Genomic DNA, 26,013 nt, shown 5'->3' with positions numbered 1-26,013 from the left:
CTAGGTAGTACCATTCAGGACATAGGCATGGGCAAGGACTTCATGTCTAAGACACCAAAAGCAACGGCAGCAAAGCCAAAATTGACAAATGGGATCTAATTAAACTAAAGAACACATCTAGTTTTTAAGAAGATGAAACTTTCCCCTTTGCAAGATTTTTAATTCTTTTCCCTTCCATTCATACAGAGAACTGGTCACACAGAGAACTGGATTCAATCAGAGGCTTGTTTTGGATTTTATAAAATCAAACCCCAAACACTTTACAGAATCAAAGTATTAATAACTACTTACAACAAAAATTTGTAACGTGCAAGTCATTATCAAACATGTACCAGATATGTATCAGAGCTCCTGGTACCAAGAGCATACGATATTAGTTGTGATCACAGACTATAACTTGAGTAATGTCTAGGGATGTGCTGGTAGTATTTAACCTCCAGCTCTCTGGGGGAAAACAGGATTTTGTAGCATTTGCTGAGGTGTAAATACTCTCACTGTCACAATCTCAAGGTGCCAACCAGACGTCACTGGATGCAAAGCGGGAAAGAGATGCCCACAACTGACTCTCACAAGCTGAGGTGAGGTAGCTCCGACACACCAACTTGTACTATTGGACCTAATAATGGCAGAATAATTATTACCAGCAATAAATAACCTACTTTAGAGAAAAATTGTAACATTCAGAACTGCTTCACAATCTTACTCTGTGAGGATTATGTGATTTTAGTTGGTTTGAAGATGCATAGTTTACAGTGAAAGTTGGACATAGCCCTGACTATCAAAACTCTGGAAGCCCAAGCTCTTAATCACTAGGGTAAAGATTATAGGATGTTGTTAAGTTACTAAAACAAACTTGATTTGCTTACTTAAACATTTGGAGATTTAATGTTTTTAAGGGTAAAAGAACCCTTTCAACCTTGTAACAGAATTTATAAGCAATGCAATGGAAGGAGAAATACTAGACTTTAAAAAGAAGACCACCGACTACATTCACATGTCTTTTTAGGAACCTATCAAGAATACTTTGTCACACACATAGAACTGGATTCAGTTAAGAGCTTCATTTTGCTTTTTACAGAAGAGTTATAGAATGAAAAATGAAATGAAAACCCAGAAGAGTTATAGAATCCATCTGGGTCACTTGGACAGAGTCGTTACTATGTTAACACCAATCAATACTCTTTGTCTTCTAAATACTGAACTTCAACACCAGCTTGTGAATTTTAAGAAACAATTCAGTATAAGTGAAATAATCAGATATATAAGAATGCTCATGTTTTAAAATAGAGAAAAATTGGAAATAGCCCAAATGTTCAAAATAAAGGGAATATCTAAATTATAGCATGTGAATTTGACACTGCATGCAGCTACTAAAATATCCTTTGAAAAGAAATATAATCACAGGGGTTATGTAGGAGGAAAAAAAGAGTTTAAAGTTTATATATGCAGTGGGCTTCCAGTTTTTACTTAAAATATCTATTTTATTCCTGGAAAACAAGATGGGAAGAAAAACATCTAACTATTACAAATGACTGAGTTGTGACCAGGCGTGGTGGCTCGAGCCTGTAATCCCAACACTTTAGCAGGCCAAGGCAGGCGGATCTCCTGAGGTCAGGAGTTTGAGACCCGCCTGGCCAACATGGCGAAACCCTGTCTGTACTAAAAATACAAAAATTAGCCAGATGTGGTGGCAGGTGCCCGTAGTCCCAGCTACTCAGGAGGCTGAGGCAGAATGGCTTGAACCCGTGAGGGAGAGGTTGCAGTGAGCTGAGATCGCATCACTGCACTCCAGCCTGGGTGACAGAGTGAGACTCTGTCTCCAAAAAAATAATACTAAGTAGCGAACTTGAGATTTTTTCATCATTCTATTTTTCCAAAGGTTCCAAAAAGTCTACAAAGATGTTTGTAATTAAAACAATTTAACATACAAGGAATTCTTTGAAAAGAATGTACACCTCAATTCCTTCACTTCCTTATGTTTCTCAAAGTTCACCCATTTCGTATTTTGCTGAAACTTGATAGTTCCCATCAGCTAGAGCCTGTGTGTCCAGTCATGTTGTTGTACCTAACTTGGAGCAGCAAGGAGAGGGAGAAGCCTCCCTCCACCAGCAAGAATTCAGGCTGGGGTGGCAAATAGGCTTTCCCTTCCACAGCAATTTTTCAGAAATTACATCTCAAACCTTTCAAAAACAAGACTGGCCTAAAGAGCAGCCAATTAATTGAATTTAAGTTTTAAGGCACATTATTGAAAGTGCCACTTTTTAGACTGTTACATCAAACACAACAAAACATGTTCACAAAACTGCTTGGTGCAGTATATATAAGCCTAAATCATAAGGAAGTGATGTAAATCTGCCTTAGAATTCAAGCTTTTCAATTCTATCCCCATTTTATAATGTTTTCAATATTGTGATTAAGCATTATACAAGATAATTAATTCTATTATGCTGGTTGCTTAACAATCTTTGGGATTGGCAGGTGTTTGGAGAAAGCTAATGGATCTCAATCGTTTGAGACTATGAATGTTGACAACAGGAATCCCAGCTATCATTGATTCTGCTAGCATTTATCAGGGTGCCCGATCATTAGACTTACCAACACAGCTGCAAAAATCCTACCAACAGTACAAATGGCTCTGGGTTTTCTATAACCTCTGTCTCCTCTCATTAGTAAAATGGGAATAAAGGTGTTGCAGTTGCTGGGAGGACTAAACCAGATTTGGTGGAGTCAGGCACACAGCCAATCAGGTGTACTGTGGTTAAAATGAAATTCTTTTTTTTTTTTTTTAGACGGAGTCTCGCTCTGTCGCCCAAACTGGAGTGCAGTGGCCGGATCTCAGCTCACTGCAAGCTCCGCCGCCCGGGTTCACGCCATTCTCCTGCCTCAGCCTCCCGAGTAGCTGGGACTACAGGTGCCCGCCACCTCGCCCGGCTAGTTTTTTTGTATTTTTTAGTAGAGACGGGGTTTCACCGTGTTAGCCAGGATGGTCTCGATCTCCTGACCTTGTGATCCGCCCGTCTCGGCCTTCCAAAGTGCTGGGATTACAGGCTTGAGCCACCGCGCCCGGCCAAATGAAATTCTTAAAAGTGAGTTCAAGCCCCAGCTTTACCACTTATTAGTTCTGTGACTCCTCTCTTCTTCTGCAAAATGCTAATTAAAAATTTTATATACCAAGAACAAGTTAGCTGGCAGTGGGGTAAAGGTGTTATGAGGTCCTATTTTTCTTGCCTTTTACCTTAACGGGTATTATTTTTTTCTTATTTTTTAGGCAGGGTCTTGGCAAGCTGCCCAGGGTGGTCTCCAACTCCTGGCCTCAAGTGATCCTCCCGCCTCAGCATCCCAAATGTTGGGAATGCGACTACAGGCGCGAAACACTGAGTCTGGCCTAAGAATAGCATGTTCTTCTCGGTTTTTTGTTTTTTTGAGACTGAGTCTTGCTCCGTCACACAGGCGAGAGTGCAGTGGAGCTATCTCGGCTCACTGCAACCTCCACCTCCCAGGTTCAAGCAATTCTCTTGCCTCAACCTCCCAAGCTGCTGGGATTACAGATGTGTTCACGCCCAGTTAATTTTTTGTATTTTTAGTACACACGGGGTTTCACTGTGCTAGCCAGGATGGTCTTCATCTCCAGACCTCATGATCCGCCTGCCTCGGCCTCCTGAAGTACTGGGATTACAGGCGTGAGCCATGGCGTCCAGCCAGAAAAGCGTTATTTGTAAGAGGTAACTCTCCTCTGCTAAGTAGTTACATCATGCCAGTTAGTAGATACATTTTCCTCAACTGAGGAAAACAGTAAAAATTTACTGAACTCCCCAGGTACTTCAGCTTCTGCATTCCCTGATGGTTCAAGGTCTCTGCTCTCTACTCAAGAGATTGGAATAAGCTTGTTATGGCTTTAAGAGATGGTCTTCGCCGTGTGCAGGGGCTCACGCCTGTAATCTCCGCACTTTGGGAGGCCGAGGAAGGCAGATCACTTGAGGTCAGTTCAAGACGAGCCTGGCCAATATGGCAAAACCCCATCTCTACTAAAAATACAAAAACTAGCTGGGTGTGGTGGTAGGTGCCTGTAATCCTCAGGAGGCTGAGGCAGAATTGCTTGAACCCAGGAGGTGGAGGTTGCAGTGAGCCGAGATGGAGTCTGGGCAAGAGCGAGGTTCCACTTCAAAAAAAAAAAAGTTGCCAGCCAACAAGTTGGGCAGAGAGGCTCATGCCTGTAATCCTGGCACTCTGGGAGGCCAAGGCAGGCAGACTGCTTGAGCCCAGGAGTTTTGAGACCAGCCTAGGAACACAGTAAAACTGTTTCTAAAAAAAACCAAAGATGAGCCAGGCATGGTGGTGCCCACCTGCAGTCCCAGCTACTTGGGAGGCTGGGGCAGAGAATCACTGGAGCCCGGGAGGTGGAGGTTGCAGCAAGTCACGACTGCACACCAGGCTGGGCAGGAGTGAAATCTTGTCTGAGCTGGCAAAAACACTACATAGTTCCCAAGAAAAATGAGGTCTAAATTTTAATATTCTGGTCTGGATAATAAATCCAATGTAGATCAGAAACTATACCCTTGACCCAAGGTTTTATACACAGTAGCTCACTCATTTGTTAAATAAGGAGTTCTGAGCTCTCCAAGATACCATTTTTGAACCGAAGTGACTTAAAAGAACAGAGGGTTTAAAAACAATCTTAAAAAGGTTCCATTCCAAGGAACTAGAATACCCAGGTTTCTATCCCATGAAACTTGCTGATGTAAAGGAGATACTATAATAAGGATCAAAAGGATATTAAAGGTTCAGATAGAAGGGTCATTCCTCCCAAACCACCCCTAAGTCTTAGCCCACAAAGGGAAGGACATTATGCTCCAGTGCAGCGGTAGAGCTGTCACCAACAAAATTCTAGCAATCAGTGACCACCAATTGTTTCTTCAGAAAAAGTAACCCACTGGCTGAGTGTGGTGGCTCGCACCTTATTACCAGCACTTTGGGAGGCCGAGGTGGGTGGATCACCCGAAGTCGGGAGTTTGAGACCAGCGTGACCAACATGGAGAAACCTCGTCTCTATTAAAAAATACAAAATTAGCTGGGCATGGTGGCGCATGCCTGTAATCCCAGCTACTTGGGAGGCTGAGGCAGGAGAATCACTTGAACCCAGAAGGCGGCGGCTGTGGTGAGCTGAGATGTGCCATTGTACTCCAGCCTAGGCAACAAGAGAGAAACTCCGTCTCAAAAAAACCAAACCAAACCAAACCAAACAAACAAAAAAAACAAGAAAAAGTAATCTAAAAATTACAGGTCTCCAAATACCATACAGAAGCAAAATTTGTATACTAACACATTATAACAGAAAAAGAAAAAATCATACATACAGCAAGTCTTTTCATTTTTATTACTCAAAAAAGTTTCATTTTTTTATTTAGCTTTCTGACTCTGTGCTTGTGCCTTCAACACTTTCACAACGATTTTCTGCTCCTCAATAAGGAAAGCACGCTTGATCCTAGAAAGGAAAATACCAAATTAATCGTTTCTTTAAAATGAACTTCATTTTTTATTTAGCATAGAGAAGGCAAACATTGTAAAAGAACTAAGCAAAGCAATCAGGGAACCCAGGAAACTACAGGAAGCCCACAAATACAGAGTAAAACTTAAAAGCTGAAATTCATTTAAAGCAGGATAATCCTTCAATTTCATGCCAGTAGTTATCTGTCCTCCTTCTCAGTCAAGATAAACTATAAAGTCATCCCCACAGGAGACCACTTACGAGAGCTCTAATTTATTGTTAGGATCCAGGAATAGTGGTATTTCTTGATTTGCAAAATGTCTTAGAATATTTTAACCATATTCTTGAAAATTCCCAGTAAAAAACAACACAGAAGGGGCTATGTGCTACAAACTAAATTAAAAGGTAAAGGGATATTAGCAAGAGACACCTCACCAAGAGCAAGGATTTTAGAGCCTGTTTACGGCCAATTCCACCATACACTAGCTGCACACTGGACAAGTTACCTTCTCTATATTAAGGTACAAAATAGTTTCACACCTATTTAACAGGGAGTTTATGAGGATTAAATTTGGAAAGATTTTCTCATCTTTGAACCTCCATCTGGGAGTGCATTTTACAGATCACTATCATTACGGTGTTGCACAGGACCTAGCAAAAAGCAGGTCTTCCTAGCATTTGTTCAATCAGTTACCAAGATAGGTAAAGCACTCCTCTTGCTTCAACTTAAACCTTCCCCCACCCCATTTCCCATTGGTAACCCTGGATATCAAATAACCTAGCCTCAAAACTCTGGGTTTTCTAATTTCTTCTAATCTCCCCCAAGTGATCCTATCAGACACACTTACAACTGATGTCACTTAAAAATTCCCTTAACTTACTCAAAGCACAGACCACACGCAGACCTGCTCAGCATCACAGCTAACAATGCTAATTTCTTTCTTTTTTTTTTTTTGAGACGGAGTCTTGCTCTGTCGCCCGGCCTGGAGTGCCGTGGCCGGATCTCAGCTCACTGCAGGCTCCGCCTCCCGGGTTTACGCCATTCTCCTGCCTCAGCCTCCCAAGTAGCTGGGACTACAGGCGCCCGCCACCTCGCCCGGCTAGTTTTTTGTATTTTTTAGTAGAGACGGGGTTTCACAGTGTTAGCCAGGATGGTCTCGATCTCCTGACCTCGTGATCCGCCCGTCTCGGCCTCCCAAAGTGCTGGGATTACAGGCTTGAGCCACCGCGCCCGGCCGCTAATTTCTAGGCTATCCTGTAAACCTAAGTTCAAATCTTCAGGAGATAAGGCCTGAGAATTTGTATTTTTAATAAATTTTTAATAAATGTGCCCATCTGATTTTGTGTTCAGCAAAGTTTTAGAATCAAAGACTGGGGGAAAAAAGCCAAACTTCCTCAGCTTAAAACTCATGACTTAAATCCAATGTACATTTCCATTTTCACCCACAATGTGCCAGATCAGTCTGTACTTTCCTTGCCTGGAATGCCCTTTCTGCACTCCAGGCTGGGCTACAGAGCGAGACTCTGTCTCTAAATAAATAAATAAAGCTAATCTACCTTTTATTCTGTAAAATCCCTCATAATCTGGCTTTTCTTTTTCTTTTTTTTTTGAGACAGAGTTTCGCTCTTGTTGCCCAGGCTGGAGTGCAATGGCGCAATCTCAGCTCACCACAACCTGTGCCTCCCAGCTTCCAGCAATTCTCCTGCCTCAGCCTGAGTAGCTGGGATCACAGGCATGCGCCACTACGCCTTTTTGTATTTTTAGTAGAGACGGGGTTTCTCCATGTTGGTCAGGCTGGTCTCAAACTCGCAACCTCAGGTGATCTGCCTGCCTCCACCTCCCAAAGTGTCAGGATTACAGGCGTAAACCACCGCACCTGGCCATAATCTGGCTTTTCTACCTTTGTTGTCCATCATCTCCTGAAACCCTATGCTCCAGGCACATGGGAACACACAGCTCTTCTGTTCCTACACTTTTAACACCTTCCACACTCCATCTATGTTTGTCCAAATCACTAAGAGAGACTTTCTTACCCATCTCTAGAACAAAACCAAGTTCCTTTTAATCTCCACACATAGCATAAATATGTCCGCAAATTGTTACTCTGAATATCATTTCTTGCTTTGTGCAGCATTAATTATCCATAGTGAAGGAAGGATTCTCAGAATGCAACTGGTTTAAAATGAGATGTTTCATCATTGTACTGATTAGCAGACAGTGTAACACACACACACAAGAATCTGCTAAAGAAAGCCCATTTAAGCATTTAACTTACCTGTCACGAACACATTTAGCACACATGGAACCACCATAGGCCCTGCTGACATGTTTCTTTGTTTTGGACAATCTCATAAGAACTTTAGGTCTTACAGCACGAACCTGCGTAAGAAAAACATTAAGATTATTTTGTGATGCTTTAACAGAAATTTCCCTAAATTTTGTTAAGTGTTAAAGGCAAGTTTAAAGTAGGTTACAAAGGGAAATGGTGTACTGATTTATCTGAAAGGCATTTCACCGCATTTCTCAGATTGGTTTGAAGTCTATGTTCTTGGCAGATGTGGCTCATGGATGGTTAGTAATTCTCAACCCTTTTAGTGGTAACCTCTCCTTGATTCATTCCACCATGAAGGGATGAAAGCTTAACAAGTTCAAGACTTGTTAGGCTGCTCAAAGTAAAAGGTACACTTACCCCTCGAAGTCTGCCTGGGCACACACCACATGCAGATTTTGGTGCTTTCCCAACCTTCTTGGTATAAAGGTAAACAATTCTATTACCAGGGGTTCGGGACCTAGAAAGTGAAACAGTCAATAGGTTAGCATTTTGTAGAGTAAATGATAATATATACTTAAAATTTTTAGAAATACTTACAGCCTAGTTTTGTTAGAGGCTGTATTGTAGGAAAGCCTACGTCGGTATGTCAAACGCTGGACCATTCTGAGTGCCTAAATTAAGAACAGAGTAACATCAAGTCTTTCCATTGTAATAGTAAATAAAATCTCAAAACAGCATCATGTGGTTTATTTCATTCACGTACAAATCCTTGTATGTAACACTCTTAAATTAAGATGTATTATTTATGAAAGATTTCCACATTTCAAAACTACTTGTATTTAAAGGTGACTGATAAACAAGAGGCCAAGAATGTTAGCTTTCCTGATGGTAATCAAACGTGGTACTTCCTTAACATTGTGATGACCAGGCTCCTTACTCAGAGTTTGATTTTGCTTGGAGTGGTGTCCAGAAAAGGGCTACGAGGCCAGTTGGAGAAACACTGCTTTAAACAAAGACACAAGAAGTGAGCTCTGAAGTCCAATCCTTAACTATGCCATTTATTGGGAATACACAGGGCAAGGAGCTAGCCTCCTTATCTCTAAAATGAGAATTCTGCCTACTTTATACAGCTGTCATTAGGATTAAACGACGTGAGCTATCCCTCTCAACACAATGCCTGGCACATGTATCAGGGTTCAATGTCTTGCCCTAAAGCACCACCTGCGTAAAGGCATACCCTTTAATACTAATTTTGATATTACACAAGTTTCCTTGGGTTATGGCACCTGCTTTCTTCCCACTTCTGGCAAGTTGATGTTATTTAGCAAATCGGTTACACAGATATGCATATGAGCAACTTCGTTAAGTGAACTACCCAAAGTAAAACATAATCAATACTAGAACTAATTTAATTAAGTCTTCCCATTCCACACCTTGTAACCACTTCATTTCATAACAATACTTTGTTATTTAAAACAGCCTGCATTTGTTGTCACAAGCCTCTCACTATAAAATTAAACTAAAACAGAACTACCAGATACCAAAACTTGACACGTAAAGTCAGTGCGAGTGATTTATGAAGCCACTATTCTGTTTGCATTTCCAAAAGCAAGACAGAAACTTCTCTCTCACTAAGACATTTTTCTCTTCCTAGACATGGGCCTTGGAAACAAAAGCCAAATAGCGAAACCACCACCCGAACTTGCCGGTCCCCGCCCTCCCAAAGACTGAGGAGGTGTACAGGCGTGCTGTGGAAACGTGGGTGCAAAATCTGAAAACGTCCGGCGATTTCCCAGTCTCAGACCGCCAAACCACAACTCTTTTGTCTCCAAACGCTGCACTTAGAAAGGAGCACAGTCCCGGGTGGTGAGCTCTGGCTACTCGCGGCTTTGGAGGGGCCACCAAGAACAAGGGATTTCCGAAGATCAAAGAAAGGAACTTCCTCACTACCAACCTCCCTGTTGTGACCCTTACCCCTACGCCAGCTGAAATGAATGCTCCTGAGAGCTCTAGGCTTCCTCAGCTCCTCGGATGGCAGCCGATTGTGAAGGAAATAAAAACAGCGAAAAAAGAACAACAGCCATACCTGCCGACAACGTCCCCGGAAGAGAAAGAAAAAAGCCTCTGTGCGTTCAAAGGTCAAATAGAATTGCGCAGGACAGGAAGTTGCGTCAGAACTAGCGGCGCCTCGGAGAGTGCGTATCCTTGTTGTACGGAAGCTGACGCCCCTCTCCTACGTGGGCGGAGATGCAGGGAACCGCCACGTTGTACGGCAAGCAACTCACCGCCCCTCTGTGGGCGGGGATGCACGCTGGCTGTCTCTATCAAGGCCATGCAGAAACCTATTGGGAATCGCTGTAGAAACAAACGCAAATGACAAGCAGCAAAGGGCAGAGGTGGGACAAAGTCAACTTCCTTCGTTTTCATGGAAGCTACATGTTTAATCTAAAGGATTCCAGCTCTGTCGTTAGACCTGGGTTTAAATCCCAACTCTTGACATTTATGGTTAAGGGACCTTCGAGGACCTTCCCTTCTTTAACCTTCCCTTCTCTTTCCTTGTCATTTATTCAGAGCACAAGCTTTACAAACAAATTGGGATTTTAATCCAGTGTCTGCTAATTATTAGCTGTGTTACTTTGAGCAAGCCCTTAAATCTCTAAAAGGAAGATATTAGGAACTACCCTGCCGTGTTTTGTCATGATCAAAGGCATTATGAAGTTAAAGCACTTAGCACAGGGCCTTATAGAGAGGAAGTGCTCAGTAAATGATTGCTAATCTTATGATTATGTACAAAGAGCTACTTGAGGCTTTTCATGGGTGGTAAAGTTTAACCTTTAAAACAGTACGTGAAATTTTACATTAAGTGCGCGTGTGTATTTTTCTGAGAGGAGGGTCCCTGGCTTTCATCACCCTGTCAAAGGGATTCATGACCTCTAAAAAAGTAAAGAACTCTTTGCCTGGGCTCTAAGGGAGAATGCTAAAAGGGGCCTTTAAGTTTTTAGTCTTAGATTAGGCTCCCTGGAAACACACCTCAGAGAGACTTGAGTGTTGGTTTATGGGGAGCGCTCTTAGAATGCACCTCCAGGAAGCTGAGAAAGGCGGGGTCAGGTGATTCACAACGTGGTTGCAACTGAGGCCTCAGGTGTTCCAACAGGGAGCTCTGGAATTAGAATAAACATCATAGTTGTCCCAAATAAACTAGGAAGCTCTGCCTTTGTGCTCCCACATCAGCCAGTTCTTGGCATGCTGCTCCCTGACCATGGGTGAAGCACTTTCCTGAAGCTGAAGGTAACGTCCAGTGAGGAAGAGAGCTGTGAGGCAGCTGCACTGCCCCAGAAGAGAGGATTTGGGTAGAATATCCCAGTACCCACTCAAATTTCCTTCTAGGATTGCGAATCCATCTGGCAAATCAAGAAAGCAGGCAAGTGACTGAGGGCATGTAGTGTGTCTTGAACTGTGAGGCCTATTAATTCTATCAAGCCTCACATCACTGCCATCTTTGTCACAACACCAGATGGAAGGCTCTGGTTATATCCTTCCCTCTGCTCACTCTCAAATAGCTGCTTCTCCCCTGACCTTGTCATCAGCTGCTTCCCTCTTTTCCAGTCCTTTCATTTTTGTCTTCTGAAATCTTTTTCGTCTCTGTGCCAGGCATTGAGATGGAAGCTTGCATAGAGAGACAAATGTGGTTTTTGAATAAATACACTAATGAATGTATTTACTTGCAATATGTTCTCTATATTTCAAGAGAGGCTTTACAGAGCAGAAGAGAACAGGAGATGGGAGCCCTTGCCACACTATATTGTTGTTTACATCTCTGTCCATGCCTTCACCCACTCCAGTGGATAAGAATAGTGGTCTCATTATTGTAGTTTTCCCTTAAGATACTTAATCCAGTTCCATAGTACTATTTTTCCCTCTCTTTAAATTTGTATTTGCATTTTTTCTTGATCAGTCTTGAGAGAGATATGGCGATCTTATTAAAAACTTCAAAGACAGCCAGGTACAGTGGCTCATGCCTGTTAATCCTAGCACTTCGGGAGGCTGGTACAGAAAGATAGCCTGAGACCTGGAGTTAAAGATCAGCCTGGGCAACATAGCGAGATGCCCATCTCTGCAATTTTTTTTTTTTTTTTAATTAGCCAGGTGTTGTAGCACATGCCTTTAGTCCCACCTACTCAGGAGGCTGAGGCTGGAGGATCACTTAAGCCTAGAAGTTTGAGGCTGCAGTGAACCATGATTGTGCCACCATACCCCAGCCTGGGCAACAGAATGAGATCCTGTCTCAATAATAGTAATAATAATAGATGTATGAAACTTTGGTATATGACAAAGGTAATAGATTGGTGGGGAAAGATTTGTGACTATTCAGTAAATGAAGTTGGGAAAAATGGTTATACATATGAAAAGAAAAAAATTGTATCCTTAAGTCACTCTACACAGAAAAAGAAAAAAAAAACCTTAAATGAGTCAATAATAAGGCTTTAATTTATTAGGAAATATAGGTGAATATCTTATAGAACTTGGAGTAGAAAAGGATTTTTTAAACAAGACACAAAAAGCACAAACTCAAAGAAGACCAATAAATCTGACCACATTACAATTAATAGCTTTTATTGAAAAACCCTTAAGTAAGCAAATGTTAAACCTCAAAGGTTCCCAGTCCAAGCCAAAAAAAGTATGATAGGTTCACCTTATTTTAACTTCACAAAAATTTGTAAAATATGTAGTAAGTGCACACAGAAATTAATGAACAGAGAACAAAGAGAGATTAAAAAAACAAATGAGGTTATTTAGGCCGGGTGTGGTGGCTCATGCCTGTAATCTCAGCACTGTGGGAGGCCAAGGCAGGTAGATAACTTGAGGCAAGGAGTTTGAGACCAGCCTGGCCAACATGGAGAAACTTCGTCTCTACTAAAAATACAATAATTAGCTGGGCATGGTGGCAGGTGCCTGTAATCGCAGATACTCAGGAGGCTAAGGCACGAGAATCACTTGTGCCTGGGAGGTGGAGGTTGCAGGGAGCCAAGATTGCACCACTACATTTCCGCTGAAGTTTGCCAGCCTGGGCAACATAGAGAGACTCTGTCTCTAAAAAAAATTTTTAATGGATTTTGTACACGTGATTATGATTACTAATCTGTAGACTAAAAATGAAGCCAAAATTAGAAGGAGAATGAAGGAATGTGTTGCAAGACACCAAAAGCTTTTGTTATGCTAAAAATAGAATTCATTATTGGCAGTTGTTTTTTCTTTCTTTCAGTACTTTGAATATATAATTATATTGGATTTTTTTTACTTCCATAATCTATTGAGAAGTCAGAAATTATGATTATTATTATTTTTTTGCTTCTTTAAAGAGAATTTGTCTTTTTTCTCTAGTAGTCCTCTAAAACATTTTCTCTTTAGATTTAGTTTCTAGTAGTTTTAGTATGATATGCTTAGGTTTGCTCTTCTTTTTATTCTGTGGGTTGATAGGGACATTTAAGTCAATATCTTGATCTCTTTCATGAGGTTTAGAAAATTCTCACCCATTTATTTGTTCAAATATTGTTTCTGCCCTATTCCCCACTCTCTTTCTGGTACTGCAGTTGCATACTGTATCCATATCACTGTATCTCAAGATATTTCTCCTGGTAATCAGTTGCTGTGTAACAAACCATTGCAAACTTAGTGGCATAAAATAACCATTTTAGTATGCTCATGGATTACATGCATCAGGAATTTCTACATGGTATAATGAGAATAGTTTGCCTTTACTATGTAATGATTGGAGCCTCAACTTGTGGGTAACTTGAACAGCTAAGGTGTGCATGGGTTCTCTAGAGAAACAGAACCCATAGAATATACATTTATTTATTTATTATAGGAATTGGCTCATGTGATTATGAAGGCTGAGGGGCCCTGCAATCTGCCATCTGCAAGCTGGAAAACCAGGACAGTTGGTGGTATAAGCCCTAGTCTGAGTCCAGAGTCCCAAAAGCCAGGAGTGCTGATGTTCAAGAACAGAGAAGATGAATGTCCCACCTTAAGCAGAGAGAAACTTCACTCTCCTCCACATGTTTTTCTATTCAGACCCTCAACAAATTGGATGATACTCACCAACATTGTTAAGGCAATCTTCTTTACTTAGTATACTGATTCCAATGCTAGTCTCTTCTGGAACCACCTTCACAGACACATAGAAATAATGTTACCCACTCTCTGGGCATCTCTTAGCCCAGTCAAGTTGACATATGAAATTAATCATCGGGCTGGGCATGGTGGCTCACACCTGTAATCCCAGTGGCTTTGGGAGGCCAAGGTGGACAGATTGCTTGCGTTCAGGAGTGTGAGACCAGCCTGGGCAACATGGCAAAACCCCATCTCTACCAAAAATACAAAAAGTTAGCCAGGTATGGTGGTGCACACCTGTGGTCTCAGCTACTCAGGAGGCTGAGGTGGTAGGATCACTTAAGCCTGGGAGGCAGAGGTTGCAGTAAGCTGAGATGGCACCACTGCACTCCAACCTGAGTGACAGAGTGAGACCCTATCTGAAAAAAAAAAAAAAATTAATCATCATGGGGTAGGGGTAGAGGGCGGAATTATCTGAATTCTTTTTAGTTTAATGCCTGGATTGGGCTGCTTCAAAGGCTGGGCTCTCACGTGGAACTGTCAACCAGAGCAACTACATATAGCCTTTCTATAAAGCTTAGAATTCTCACAAACAGCAATTTGGTTCTGGGAGGGAGGTTCTCAAGAGAAAGCATCTAGGAAAACAGCACTCTAAGAGAAACAACAGAAGATGCATGGCCTTGGAAGTCACATAGCTTCACTTCAGTCATACTCTATTGGTTAATGGTGTCACAAACCTAAGAAGATTTGAAGGCAGTAGACATATATCCTCATTCTTGATGGAAAGATTATCAGTGATTTTAAGATTATATTTTAAAACCATCATAGTTTCTTTCCCTCTCTTTAATATTTAAATTTCTTTGTTCTTACATGCCTCATTCTGTTTTCTTCTGACCTGTCTTCCAGTCCAGCAATGTCTAATGTGCTGTTAAAACCATCGATCAAGTTTGTAATTTCAGTTATTACGTTTTTCTATTGTAAACTTTCAATTTGTTTCTCTGTTTATATTTCCTATTCTAGGCTGAAATTTTCAGTCTTGACTTTTTTCCTTGAATCTTTAAACACATTTAGCGTAGTTATTTCAATGTTTCATTATCTGGGTTTTCTTAGGATCTCTTTCTACGGTCTGATGTTTCTTTTGGTTTTATGAAAAATTGATTCTAGGTCCTAGATATTTACTGCTTTTCTAAGACCACATTGTTTTAATTCAAGATGCTTTGTATAATATGATTTAATATCTAGTAAGACTGATCCCTCCCAATGTTGTTCTACTTTTTCAGGGTTTTATTGACAATTCTTACTGATTATTACATACACAATTTAGCATCAACTTGTTTAACTCCAGACAAAAGTTGACATTTTTATTTGTCAATTTTGTATATTAACTTCGGGAGATTTGACATCTTTATGATCCTGAGTCATCCTATCTAAGAACATGGAATATCTACTTCCTATGTCCTTAGAGTTTTATCCCTAAAAGCTCTGTACATTTCTTATTAAGTTTATCTCTAGGTATTTTATCTGTTTTGTTGCTAACATAAGTGGTATACTCTTTCCCACTACTCCATTTAATTGTTTTCTTTTAAATTGAAGGCTATGGATTTTTGTCTATTTGTGTATGCCCTGCTACCTTACTGAATTATCTTATGATTGGTATTAACTTTTTATTGATTTTATTTTTTTCAGATATTACCTCTTCCTTTCTAATTCTTACACCTGTTGTTCAATCCCATTGGCTAATATCTCAACTGCAATACTAAATAGAAATAGTAGTCTAGATTAATGACATTTTTGTCTTATTCCCAAATGCAGGAAAGCATCCATGTTTCTCCACTATGACATATGTTAATAAGAAAATAGCCACTGATTACCATTTCTTTTTTTAAGCCATGTCAGGAATGGATATTAATTTATGAGTTGCCTTCTCACTATCTATTAAGATGAGAGTTTAAATTTTCTCCTGCCAGTTGTATTAAAGTATAGCATATACACTTATGTACAGTACATAGTGCTTGGTAATGATAATAAATGACTATGTTACTGGTTTATGTATTGACTATACTATACTTTTCTCATTATTTTATTTATTATTATTATTTTTTGAGATGGAGTCTCACTCTGTCACCCAGGTTGGAGTGCAGTGGTGTAATCTTGGCTCACTGCAACCTCCGCCTCCTGGTTCAAGCTATTTTCCTGCTTTTAATCTCTTTACTTTATCTCTTAAAAAATGCCTTTATTAATCCTGTGATTATTTGTGAATAGGCCAATTATAGTCATATGTTGCTTAACGACAGAGATACATTCTGAGAAATGTGTTGTTTCGTCTTTGTGGGAACATCATAGAGTGTACTTACACAAACCTAGATGGTAGAGTCTACTGCACACCTAGGCTTTACAGTATAGCCTTCTGCTTCTAGGCTACAAACCTGTACAGTATGTTACTGCGGTGAATAGTGTAGGCAATTGTAACACAATGATAAGTATTTGTGTATGAACACATATCTAAACATAGAAAAGGTAGAAGAAAAATATGGTATAAAAGATAAACAATGGTACACCTGTGTAGGGCACTGACTATGAAGGGAGTTTGCAGAACTGGAAGTTGCTCTGGGTGAGTCAGCGAGTGAGTGGTGAGTGAATGGGAAAGCCTAGGATATTATTATACAATACAGTAAACTTTATAAACACTACACACTTTATATACACTATATATATTTATAGTGTATATATAAATATAGTGTATATATGCTATACATTATTTACTGTACAGTATGTATTATATATACTCTACTTATAGTGTATATATGCTATATATATTTTATATACACTAAATTTATACAAAATTTTCTTTCTTCAATAATAAACTAACCTTAATAAGCTTACTGTTACTTTTTTACTTCATAAAGTTTAAAACAAATTTTTAACTTTTTGATTTTTTGGTAATAACACTTAGCTTAAAACACAAACACGTTGTACAGCTGTACAAAAATACTTTCCGTCCTTGTATCATTACTCTATGAGCTTCATTCTCTTTTTAAATTTTTTTTTAAGCCCTTTTGTTAAAAACAGACACACACACACATTAGTCTAGACCTACACAGCGTCAAGATAATCAATATCACTGTCTTCCTCTGCCACATCTTGTCCCATCTTGTCTTCACGGGCAATAACATGCAATGCCTTCTTCTGGAATGTCTCCTGAAGGACTTGCCTGAGGTTGTTTTACAGTTAAGTTTTTTTGTTTTTTTGTTTTTTTTTTTGGTAAGCAGGAGGAGTACACTCTAAAATAATGAGACCAGGCATGGTGGCTCACACCTGTAATCCCAGATACTTGGGAGACTGAGGCAGGAGAATGGCTTCAGCCGGGAGGTGGAGGTTGCAGTGAGCCAAGATCAGACCACTGCACTCCAACCTGGGTGACAGAGTGAGACTCCATCTCAAAAAAGTAACAATAAATAAAATAATGAGAAAAGTGTAGTATAGTCAATACATCAACCAGTAACATAGTCGTTTATTATCATTCCCAAGCATTATGTACTGTACATAAGTGTATATGCTATACTTTTATACAGCTGGCAGGATGGTAGGTTTTTCTACACCAGCATTACTGCAAACATGTGAGTCACATGTTATACTGTGATGGTTGTGATGGCCACCACATCATTAGGTGATAGGAAAGTTACAGCTCCATTTCAATCTTATGGAACCACTGCCTTATGTATGCAGACTGTCATTGACCAAAATGTCATTATGCAGCACAAGACTGTATATAAGTTACATTACACTTTGTGTATTAAAAGGATTAACTGGTTCAGTGTAAACATTTAAAATATGTCATAGCTTGCTTGAGCTGTAGTTTAGCAACAACTTTTGCTACAAAGAGTTAAAATATCAGAGCCACTCTAAATAACCACTGTAAATTTTAGAAATAGGAATTTGAAACAAATTAGATTTTTCTAATAGAAATGTTCTGAGCCTAAAGCCCTAAAGGGGAGTAAGGAAACCAATTAACTTTAATTTAAATAATCATGTCTTAAGTAGCAAATGAGCCAAGTTCTATTGTTAAAGAACAACTGTACTAAATCCCTGAAAGGTTGGATTCAAAATGGCATAAATGCAGTGGTTTCACATCTTACTAATGAATTAAGTTTCTATTGGTCATTGTAGCCTCTGCTTGTTGTCTTAGTGGACATTGTTACTAGAGTAGAGAAAGGGAATGATTGATATTAAGGGTAGAATAATTATGTGCAATTCCCATTTATGTTCCTATTGTTAGTAACTTTTTAAAAGCAACCAATGAAAGAGCTAATAATTCTATTCCTGGGAAAAATTAAGAAAATCTGAGCAAAGCTTATTTTCTTCTTCTAAAGCTTGTATATGTAGCATATGATTTTCTATTTGTACTTGCTATTTAAAAACAATGTATATATAATGATTGAGGTCACCATGTTGTTTTATATACAAACATGCCCAGTATTTATAACCACAATGACTGAATTTCTGCCTATGTCTATAAGCATTAAAGCAACCATCAAAAATGTATTAATAAGGTGTATATTATTAATAAGGTATAATACAGTAGATACTAAACTCATGCCTGGAGTTTTATTCTGGATGAGATAATGTAGTAGAGTAGGAAGAGAATGAGTTTGGCAAGCAGTTTGAAACCAGATGATGGAAAGTTTTAAATGCTCTGCTTAAAGGCTTAAATTGTTTCTCTTGTGCCTTCTATTTTGATTTCTTTCTCCTCACGTGCTACCTTTGTGACCTTCAGAAAGCAAGTTAACCTCACTGAGACTGTCTCTTTATCTGTAACATGGAAGTGGGAATCCCGTATTGTAGGTGTGCTGGGGGAATTAACGGAGATAAAGCACATGGCTGAGGCTGGCACACCATGGCCGCTCAATAGATAATTGGTCTTAGTATTGTTTTCTAGAAATGAAATGCTGCCTTCTGTTCTTCCTTATTAACGAGTTTTGCACATCACTGTTACATCTTATACCTTACTAATGTTTGGTAGGTTCTTAGGAGAACCTTTTTATTTCCTTGTGGTATTTTGGGGAACTCTAGAAAAACCGCTATAGAATTTATCAAAATGGAAAAATAGCATGGATTGACAAAAAAGGGCAAAAGGAGTTAAAAAGATTAGTGTGTCAACTCCTTGACTTTCTGGAGATCCTTTTTTTTTTCTTTTTTTTTTATTTTTCCAAAACGTAGCCAGTGCCTTTGTGTCTTGTTCCATGACCTGTGTCTTTTTCCAATTATTTATGCAAATGAAGACAACTGTTTTCCTATGAAAGCTTGGTGAAGGAATGCTATAGAAAAATCCAGTGCATTTTCATTATTGCTTGCTCAACAGCAATACTCTTTTGTAGCAAGAAGAAAATAATTTTGCAAAATGCTCCCCCACCCCCACATGAAAAGTAAAAAGTACATAATATCATGTTTGTGTTGAAACTTTTTCTTCCAAAATGTCATAACCCCATACGAAAGAGAATTAAAATCCCGTTATTTTAATTTACATCTAGCCACAAGATAAGTAAAGTTATCATTGAAATTCTAATTAAATGGGATGATTGACTAAGGTAGCACATCAAAGAAGAGAAGTGAATATGATAAGTCGAAGACTTATTAATTAGTCTGCGTGGAAGAAATTCCAGGGATGTCAAGCTGAGCCTGCTGCAAGGAGAAAAAAAGCAGACAAGAAAACGTTCGTTTCTTTGAAGTTAGGAACTGAGATAGTGATGGAGGTAATTGCGTCTGACTGGATCCAGTAATGAAGAGCTGTAAATCAGACCGCAGAATCGAAAGGAAGATTCAAGTAACGAATGTGGCTGCCTCCCCCTGCTGTGAAGAAACAGAATGCAGAGCGCACTAATTGACCCAACCTATTTCCCAGTAGTTCTCTGTTATTATTTATTAATTTTTAATTTCTGAATTATTTACGTCCTGGGAAATTATTCTTGACAGCCTGTTAGGCGTGCCAAAGTTAATGGAGGATGAAAGGACTGGTACCAGAATTAGCAGGGATGTAGTCACAGGCTACTGGATTTAATGATTTTGGAAAGAAAAATTGATTTCACACAGCGTGTCACTTTATACTACTTTAGGGATACACCAGCTATTTGATTAATTGAGGAATAACCAATTCAAAGTATATTTGAAGTGTAAATGAGTCACAGTGCTCAGCTGTTTACTTTTCTCTCTTTCTGAGAGATCTGAATTTTCTTCAAGCTGATGATTAAAAGCCGATGAAGACACACTTGCATGCTTTGAATGCGCACCTGTTTGATTCGTATTAAACTCAGAAGGGAGGAAAACCCTGAAGTACATGAGAAGATAGTTTCACTTATTTTTTTCTCCATTCTAATCGCTTTATGTGATTTCTTTCCTCCAGCATATAGCACAGCAGTAGTTGCAATCCGCATCCCTTAAGAACGGGGCTCAAGAAAGTTTCTCATTTGCTTTATGACCTGTGAGCACAATCAGAAAGAAGCAGTGCTTGCTAGTGAATAGAAGAACCAAGTAGAAAAGATGTATTAATAGAAAACAATGACTTTAATGAATAAGGGAAGAGGATTAATCTATTAGGAAAATGAGGCAGAAATATGCCATCGCCATCCAGGCTAAAAGCCCTGTGTTACTGGGGCCTATCATGGGGAGGGGGGAGAGGGAAGGGATTGTATTGGGGAGTTATACCTGATATAAATGATGAATTGATGGGTGCTGACGAGTTGATGGGTGCAGCACACCAACATTGCACAAGTATACATATGTAACAAACCTGCACGTTATGCACATGTACCCTAGAACTTAAAGTATAAAAAAAAAAAAAAAAAAAAGCCCTGTGTCATTTCTGTGTTCTCCCTTTCCGGGCTCCCTCATTAGCCACCCTCTTTGTTCAGCTATCTTTGGCCTAGTCCTCTAACTGGTTTTCTTAGGTCAAGTCTTCCTCTTCTATTATATTCTATCTTGGTGGTTCTCAAATTTTAATGTGCAAACAAATTGCTTGGGGCTCTTGCTACTGTACAGGTTTAGATTCTGTGGGTCTGGGATGGGGGCCTGACATTCTGCATTTCTAGTAGGCCCCAGGTAAAGCCCATGCTTCTGGTCCCTGACCACTCTTTGAGCAGCAAGGTTCTGCAAAACTCTGACAGGCACATTTTCTTTAAAACACTGATTTTAACCATGTAACTCTCTCATTCAGACACTTTAAGTGATTTTCAGTGCCTATAGTTAAATACAGATTCCTTAGCATGGCATTCAAGGTCTTCTGAATATGACCACAACCTGCCCTTGTAGGCATATCCTATACTTTCCCATCTCCAGGCTTATGTTTTTGTTTTTTCTTCTTTGTGAAACACCTTTGTCTTTGGAAATTCTACCAGTGCCTCAAGGCATATTTCAAATTCCACATCCTCAGTGTTGGCCCACTCAATAAGACATGAGCTGTCCTTCAAACTCTTCCTCTCATACCTTTTTACTTTTTTTTTTTTTTAAACTGGTTTCTTGAGAAAGGACAGATGTTTTACCTCTTTCTTGCTGTGTGGTATCTTCAGTCTCATATAATTGCTATTAATATTGCAATTTCTCCCTGTTCGCATACATAATTGTGAGTTATGTAAGAGTAGGGACTGTTCCTCTGCTTTGCAGAGCACAGAGTATGTATCTCACTAATATTTCAGTTAAACTGAACTATGTAAGAACATTCTCTCCATAGTCGTTCCTACTCTTACAAATTTGCGGCATCTCTGAAATCCTTCAGAATAGCTCACAGATCCTGATTTTTTGTTAATTTATTCATTCATCAACTTACCCATTTAGTCATAAGCATTTGAGGGTTCTTTCTGTGTCAGTGCAGTGCGAGGGACTGGAAATATTGAAGTAAAACAACAGTCTTTCACTCCTAAGCTCCATTGATTCCCCCTCCCTGCATTTATGTCCTGCTCCCCCACTTCTATATTTACTAATGTCAACCCCCAAATATAAATTATATAAGCAATAATTCTGTCTGGGCACGGTGGCTCACGCCTGTAATCCCAGCACTTTGGGAGGCCGAGGCAGGTGGATCACTTGAGGTCAGGAGTTCAAGAACAGCCTGGCCAACATGGTGAAACCCCATCTCTACTAAAAATGCAAAAATCAGCCGGGCATGGTGGCAGGCACCTGTAATCCCAGCTACTTGGGAGACTGAGGCACAAGAATCGCCTGAACCCAGAAGGCAGAGGCTGCAGTGAGCTGGAATCACGCCACTGCCCTCCAGCCTGGGTGACAGAGTGAGACTCTATATATAAAAAAAAGTGAAAATAAAAATAAATTATATAAGCAATAATTCATATATATTTTTAAAAACCAAAATTCTTCCTGAAAATTCTTGTAACTGTTGTAGGCTCAAGCACCATTACCTCAGAATATGGATTTCCATGAATCCCTAGAGACTTTCTGCTGAATCTGGACCTTACGTTCATTTTTCTCTCAAAAGGATTTAAAAACCCTTAAAGCCTTGGCCATTCACTACACTACATTTCTCACCTCACCCCCACCCCCCAGCACCCATTTTTCAGCCTTACATCAGTTCTCAAACTGTTGCTTCTACCTGATCTAATCTCTGAGGGGAGGGCACTTCAACATATTTAGAAAACTTACCCCTTCATTTCTTCTGTCCTCTTATTCTGTCTGTTCTATTTGTGTTTCGTGCCCCTTACCCGACCCTGATTTCCAGCCTTAATCCTTATACCGTACCAAATGGAGAGGGAAAAAACATTTTTAAAAAATTTCTAATTTTGTATCTTTCATAAAGATTCAGTCAAGAATAAACCACAACAAGCACGTGTGACACAAAGTGTGTGACAGGGAAATATCCAGGAGTCTAATTGTCTAAACTAATTAAAAGAGACCAAAAAATTATATCATGATTCTTTAGTTGCAGGCAACAGAAGCCAACTCTGGGTAACAAGCAAAAAGGGAAGGAGAAGGATGCAAGGGCTGCTCAGAGAATAGATAATATTATAAATGTTAATGACAATAGTATGAGACTGAAGATACCACATACTAAGAAAGAGGTAAAACATTTGTCCTTTCTCAAGAAACCAGTTACAAAAAAAAAAAAAAAAGTAAAACAGGTATGAGAGGAAGAGTTTGAAGGAGAACTCATGTCTTACTGAGTAAGAGAAGGTTAGAAAAGCCAACCTTGATTCTGGTTCTCCTTGAATCCTGGCTGTTCAGCTTTTCCTCCACTGATTTTTACCAGTGGAAGCCAAGGAACTCTAACTGATACAAGAGACAGTTGCAATAGCAGGTGCTCAGTAGAGGTTTGCTCATCATCCATGTGGTTTTTCAGATATGAGCAGGTGAGTTTTTACTCTTTCACAGCTCTAGAAGATTTACTAAGAAAAACATCCTTAAAGAAAAGGCAGTCAAAGAAAGTTCTAATGGCAATATTTATTAATATTACTTAAAAGGCCAAACTCTGTAGCTGCTGAGATAAAGCAAAATGAAAGTAAAGAAACTTTTGTTGGGATATTTTAGGCCGATATGTTTATATCACCATACGAATGAGTGATTCAACCTACTAGTTATTAAGGAATATTACAAAGCAAAATCAATGTGGTTCTGGTGTAAGGATAGACAAATGGAACAGAGGGAGAGTTCAGAAATAGATCTGTGTGCATATGGAAATTTGATATACAATAAACGTGGTAAAAAATGGAAAAGAATGCCTTGTTTAGAATATAGTATTGGGAAAACTGGCTCACATCTGGAGAAAAAGCTGGACTTTTACATTACGCTATACAAAGATGGACTCTAAATGAATTAAAGACCTAAATGAGACAGGTAAGTATTCAGAACCAGTAGAAGAAAATAAAGACTTACCTTTGTGAAGTTTATTAAACCACTGAAGTACAAACAATAAGTGAAAAATTGATGATTTAGCTACATTAATGTAAGGCATTTTGTTCAGGAAAGGATACCAAAAACAAAGTTAATAGACAAGGAGAAGACAGTTGCAACATCCAAAACAAAGGATATTTACGTCAGTGCTGTCCACTAGAAATAAAATATGAGTCACATATGTAATTTAAAATTTTTAGTCACGTTAAAAAGTAAAACCATTCTGGCCAGGCATCGTGGCTCACGCCTATAATCCCAGCACTTTAGGAGGGTGAGGTGGGTGGATTGCTTGAGCCCAGTTCAATTCCAGCCTGGGCAATATGGTGAAACCCTGTCTCTACAAAAAATAAAAATAAAAATTAGGCATGGTGGTTCGCACCTGTAGTCCCAGCTACTTAGGGGGCTGAGGCTGGAGGATCACTTAAGCCCAGGAGGCAGAGATTGCAGTGAGCTGAGATTGCACCACTGTACTCCAGCCTGGGCAACAGAGTGAGAACCTGTCTCAAACAAAAAGAAAAAAAAGAAATGGATAAAGTCATTGTTGCTGATTTTTATTCTGAAGAGTTTCAATTTCAACATAAATTGTTGTTCCTGTCTGGCTAAATCACAAATAAGCTCTTTCTTTCTTTTGGAGTTTAAAATTTAGCTTGTTCATATGTAGTGTGATATCTGTGAGAAAACACAAATCATATTGTCATTTTGTCTTTGATTATTGAATATTCCTTCCAATTCAGGAACATGTTAAATTGGAGTTAAAAGTATTTTCTAAAAATTCTTCCACAACTCTATCAATGAGCACAGGCAGAGAACACAAGATTACAAAAATCATCATCTTCTATTTCTTTCAAAAGTTCCATAACTTGGCAATGATTTATAGCATTAGTGTATAGATACTAAATAACATTTATTTATTTATTTATTTATTTATTGAGATGGAGTCTCACTCTGTAGCCCAGGCTGGAGTGCAGTGGCGCGATCTCAGCTCACTGCAACCTCCGCCTCCTGGGTTCAAGTGATTCTCCTGCCCCAGCCTCCCGAGTAGCTGGGATTACAGGCATCCGCCACCACGCCCAGCTATTTGTTTATTTATTTTGAGACAGTCTTGCTGTGTCACCCAGATGGGAGTGAAGTGATACAATCTCGGCTCACTGCAACCTCTGCCTCCTGGGCTCAAGCGATTCTCCTGCCTCAGCCTTCCTAGTAGCTAGGATTACAGGTGCCCGCCACCATACCTGGCTATTTTTTGTATTTTTAGTAGAGACCGGGTTTCGCCATGTTGGCCAGGCTGATCTCGAACACCTGACTTCAGGTGATCTGCCTGCCTCGGCCTCCCAAAGTGCTGGGATTACAGGTGTGAGGCACCACGCCTGGCCCTAAATGACTTTAATTGTACTCCATAACACTTTTCATACAGTGCTTTAAAAAACTGAGCACAGAGATTTTCAGTACATATCACACAGTGGAACAAAGCAATAAATGAAATAAAAATCTCTTGTCTTCCCATACCAACAAATCTGGATTTTTACCTAACATAGATGGGCCACCCTCTGTCATTACAGGCACAAATTCTTCTTTGATGGTTATAAAAGATGAAAAACTACTCCAGAAATTTACATGTTTTTAATTCCAATTTAATAAAACTTCATAATTTTGGAAGTCCTTTGAGACACAAGTATACCCAAAGTATTAATAGACATTGTTCTTTTTTTGAGATGGAGTCTCACTTTGTAGCCCAGACTGGAGTGCAGTGGTGCGATCTTGGCTCACTGTAACCTCCACCTCCCAGGTTCAAGTGATTCTCCTGCCTCAGCCTCCTGAGTAGTTGGATTTCCAGGTGCCTGCCACCATGCCTGGCTAATTTTTTTTTTTTAAGTAGAGGCGGGGTTTCACCATGGTAGCCAGGCTGGTCTTGAACTCGTGACCTAAGGTAATCCACCCACCTCGGCCTCCCAAAGTGCTGGGAATACAGACGTGAGCCACCATGCCCAGCCGACATTGTCTCTTATATCACATCATCCGAAAAGTACTTGTAATTTTTTGAATTGTTAATCAATTGATCTTTGATACTGTATTGTTAGAAAGTTCTTGTAATCTGTGAGCCATTGTTTAATGGCTTAGTTGAAGGTCTTTCACTTTTTGTAAAATATCTTTTTTAGTCTTTTTCTCATAATTTTCTAGCAAAATTTCCACAACTGAAATAATTTGTTTTACTATCTGACTAAAAATAACTTTCATTTTGCATCCCTCCCT

General features: G+C 39.5%; 2 protein-coding genes across 6 annotated transcripts in view; one reads left to right on the top strand and one right to left on the bottom strand.

Annotated features, from left to right (window-relative positions):
* Positions 1–139: 139 nt before the first annotated feature.
* RPL34 (ribosomal protein L34) lies at positions 140–9,872 on the bottom strand. 4 transcript variants are annotated; one of them, XM_011945735.1, is made up of 6 exons: positions 9,845–9,872; positions 8,356–8,429; positions 8,176–8,275; positions 7,762–7,865; positions 5,355–5,482; positions 140–616 (listed from the first exon to the last, which is right to left on the bottom strand). In XM_011945735.1, the coding sequence occupies exons 2-5, from the start codon at positions 8,418–8,420 to the stop codon at positions 5,398–5,400; spliced, it is 354 nt and encodes a 117-aa protein (XP_011801125.1). In that variant the 5' UTR covers positions 8,421–8,429; positions 9,845–9,872; the 3' UTR covers positions 140–616; positions 5,355–5,397. The 4 variants fall into 4 exon arrangements, with proteins under 4 accessions (XP_011801125.1, XP_011801127.1, XP_011801128.1 ...); XM_011945737.1 differs by lacking the exons at positions 140–616; positions 9,845–9,872 and adding exons at positions 8,696–8,761; positions 9,733–9,812 and having other exon boundaries at positions 5,352–5,482; XM_011945738.1 differs by lacking the exons at positions 140–616; positions 9,845–9,872 and adding an exon at positions 9,644–9,810 and having other exon boundaries at positions 5,352–5,482.
* A 132-nt stretch (positions 9,873–10,004) lies between these two features.
* Positions 10,005–26,013, top strand: part of LOC105514400 — an 84,434-nt gene continuing 68,425 nt past the window's right edge. Inside the window, exon 1 of one of the 2 annotated variants that reach the window (XR_001002172.1) lies at positions 10,005–10,154. Coding sequence is in view for 1 of the 2 variants with exons in the window: in XM_011945733.1 (XP_011801123.1) it covers positions 10,132–10,154 (23 nt within the window). In the remaining variant the exon portion in view is untranslated. The remainder of the gene's footprint in view (positions 10,155–26,013) is intronic. The other variant, XM_011945733.1, reaches the window with a different exon arrangement.

This window comes from Colobus angolensis, unplaced genomic scaffold (genome assembly GCF_000951035.1).
Source record: "Colobus angolensis palliatus isolate OR3802 unplaced genomic scaffold, Cang.pa_1.0 Scaffold244, whole genome shotgun sequence".
NCBI lineage: Eukaryota > Metazoa > Chordata > Mammalia > Primates > Cercopithecidae > Colobus > Colobus angolensis.
Note: the sequence above shows the minus strand (reverse complement) of the source record. Positions and strands in the feature narration are given on the sequence as shown.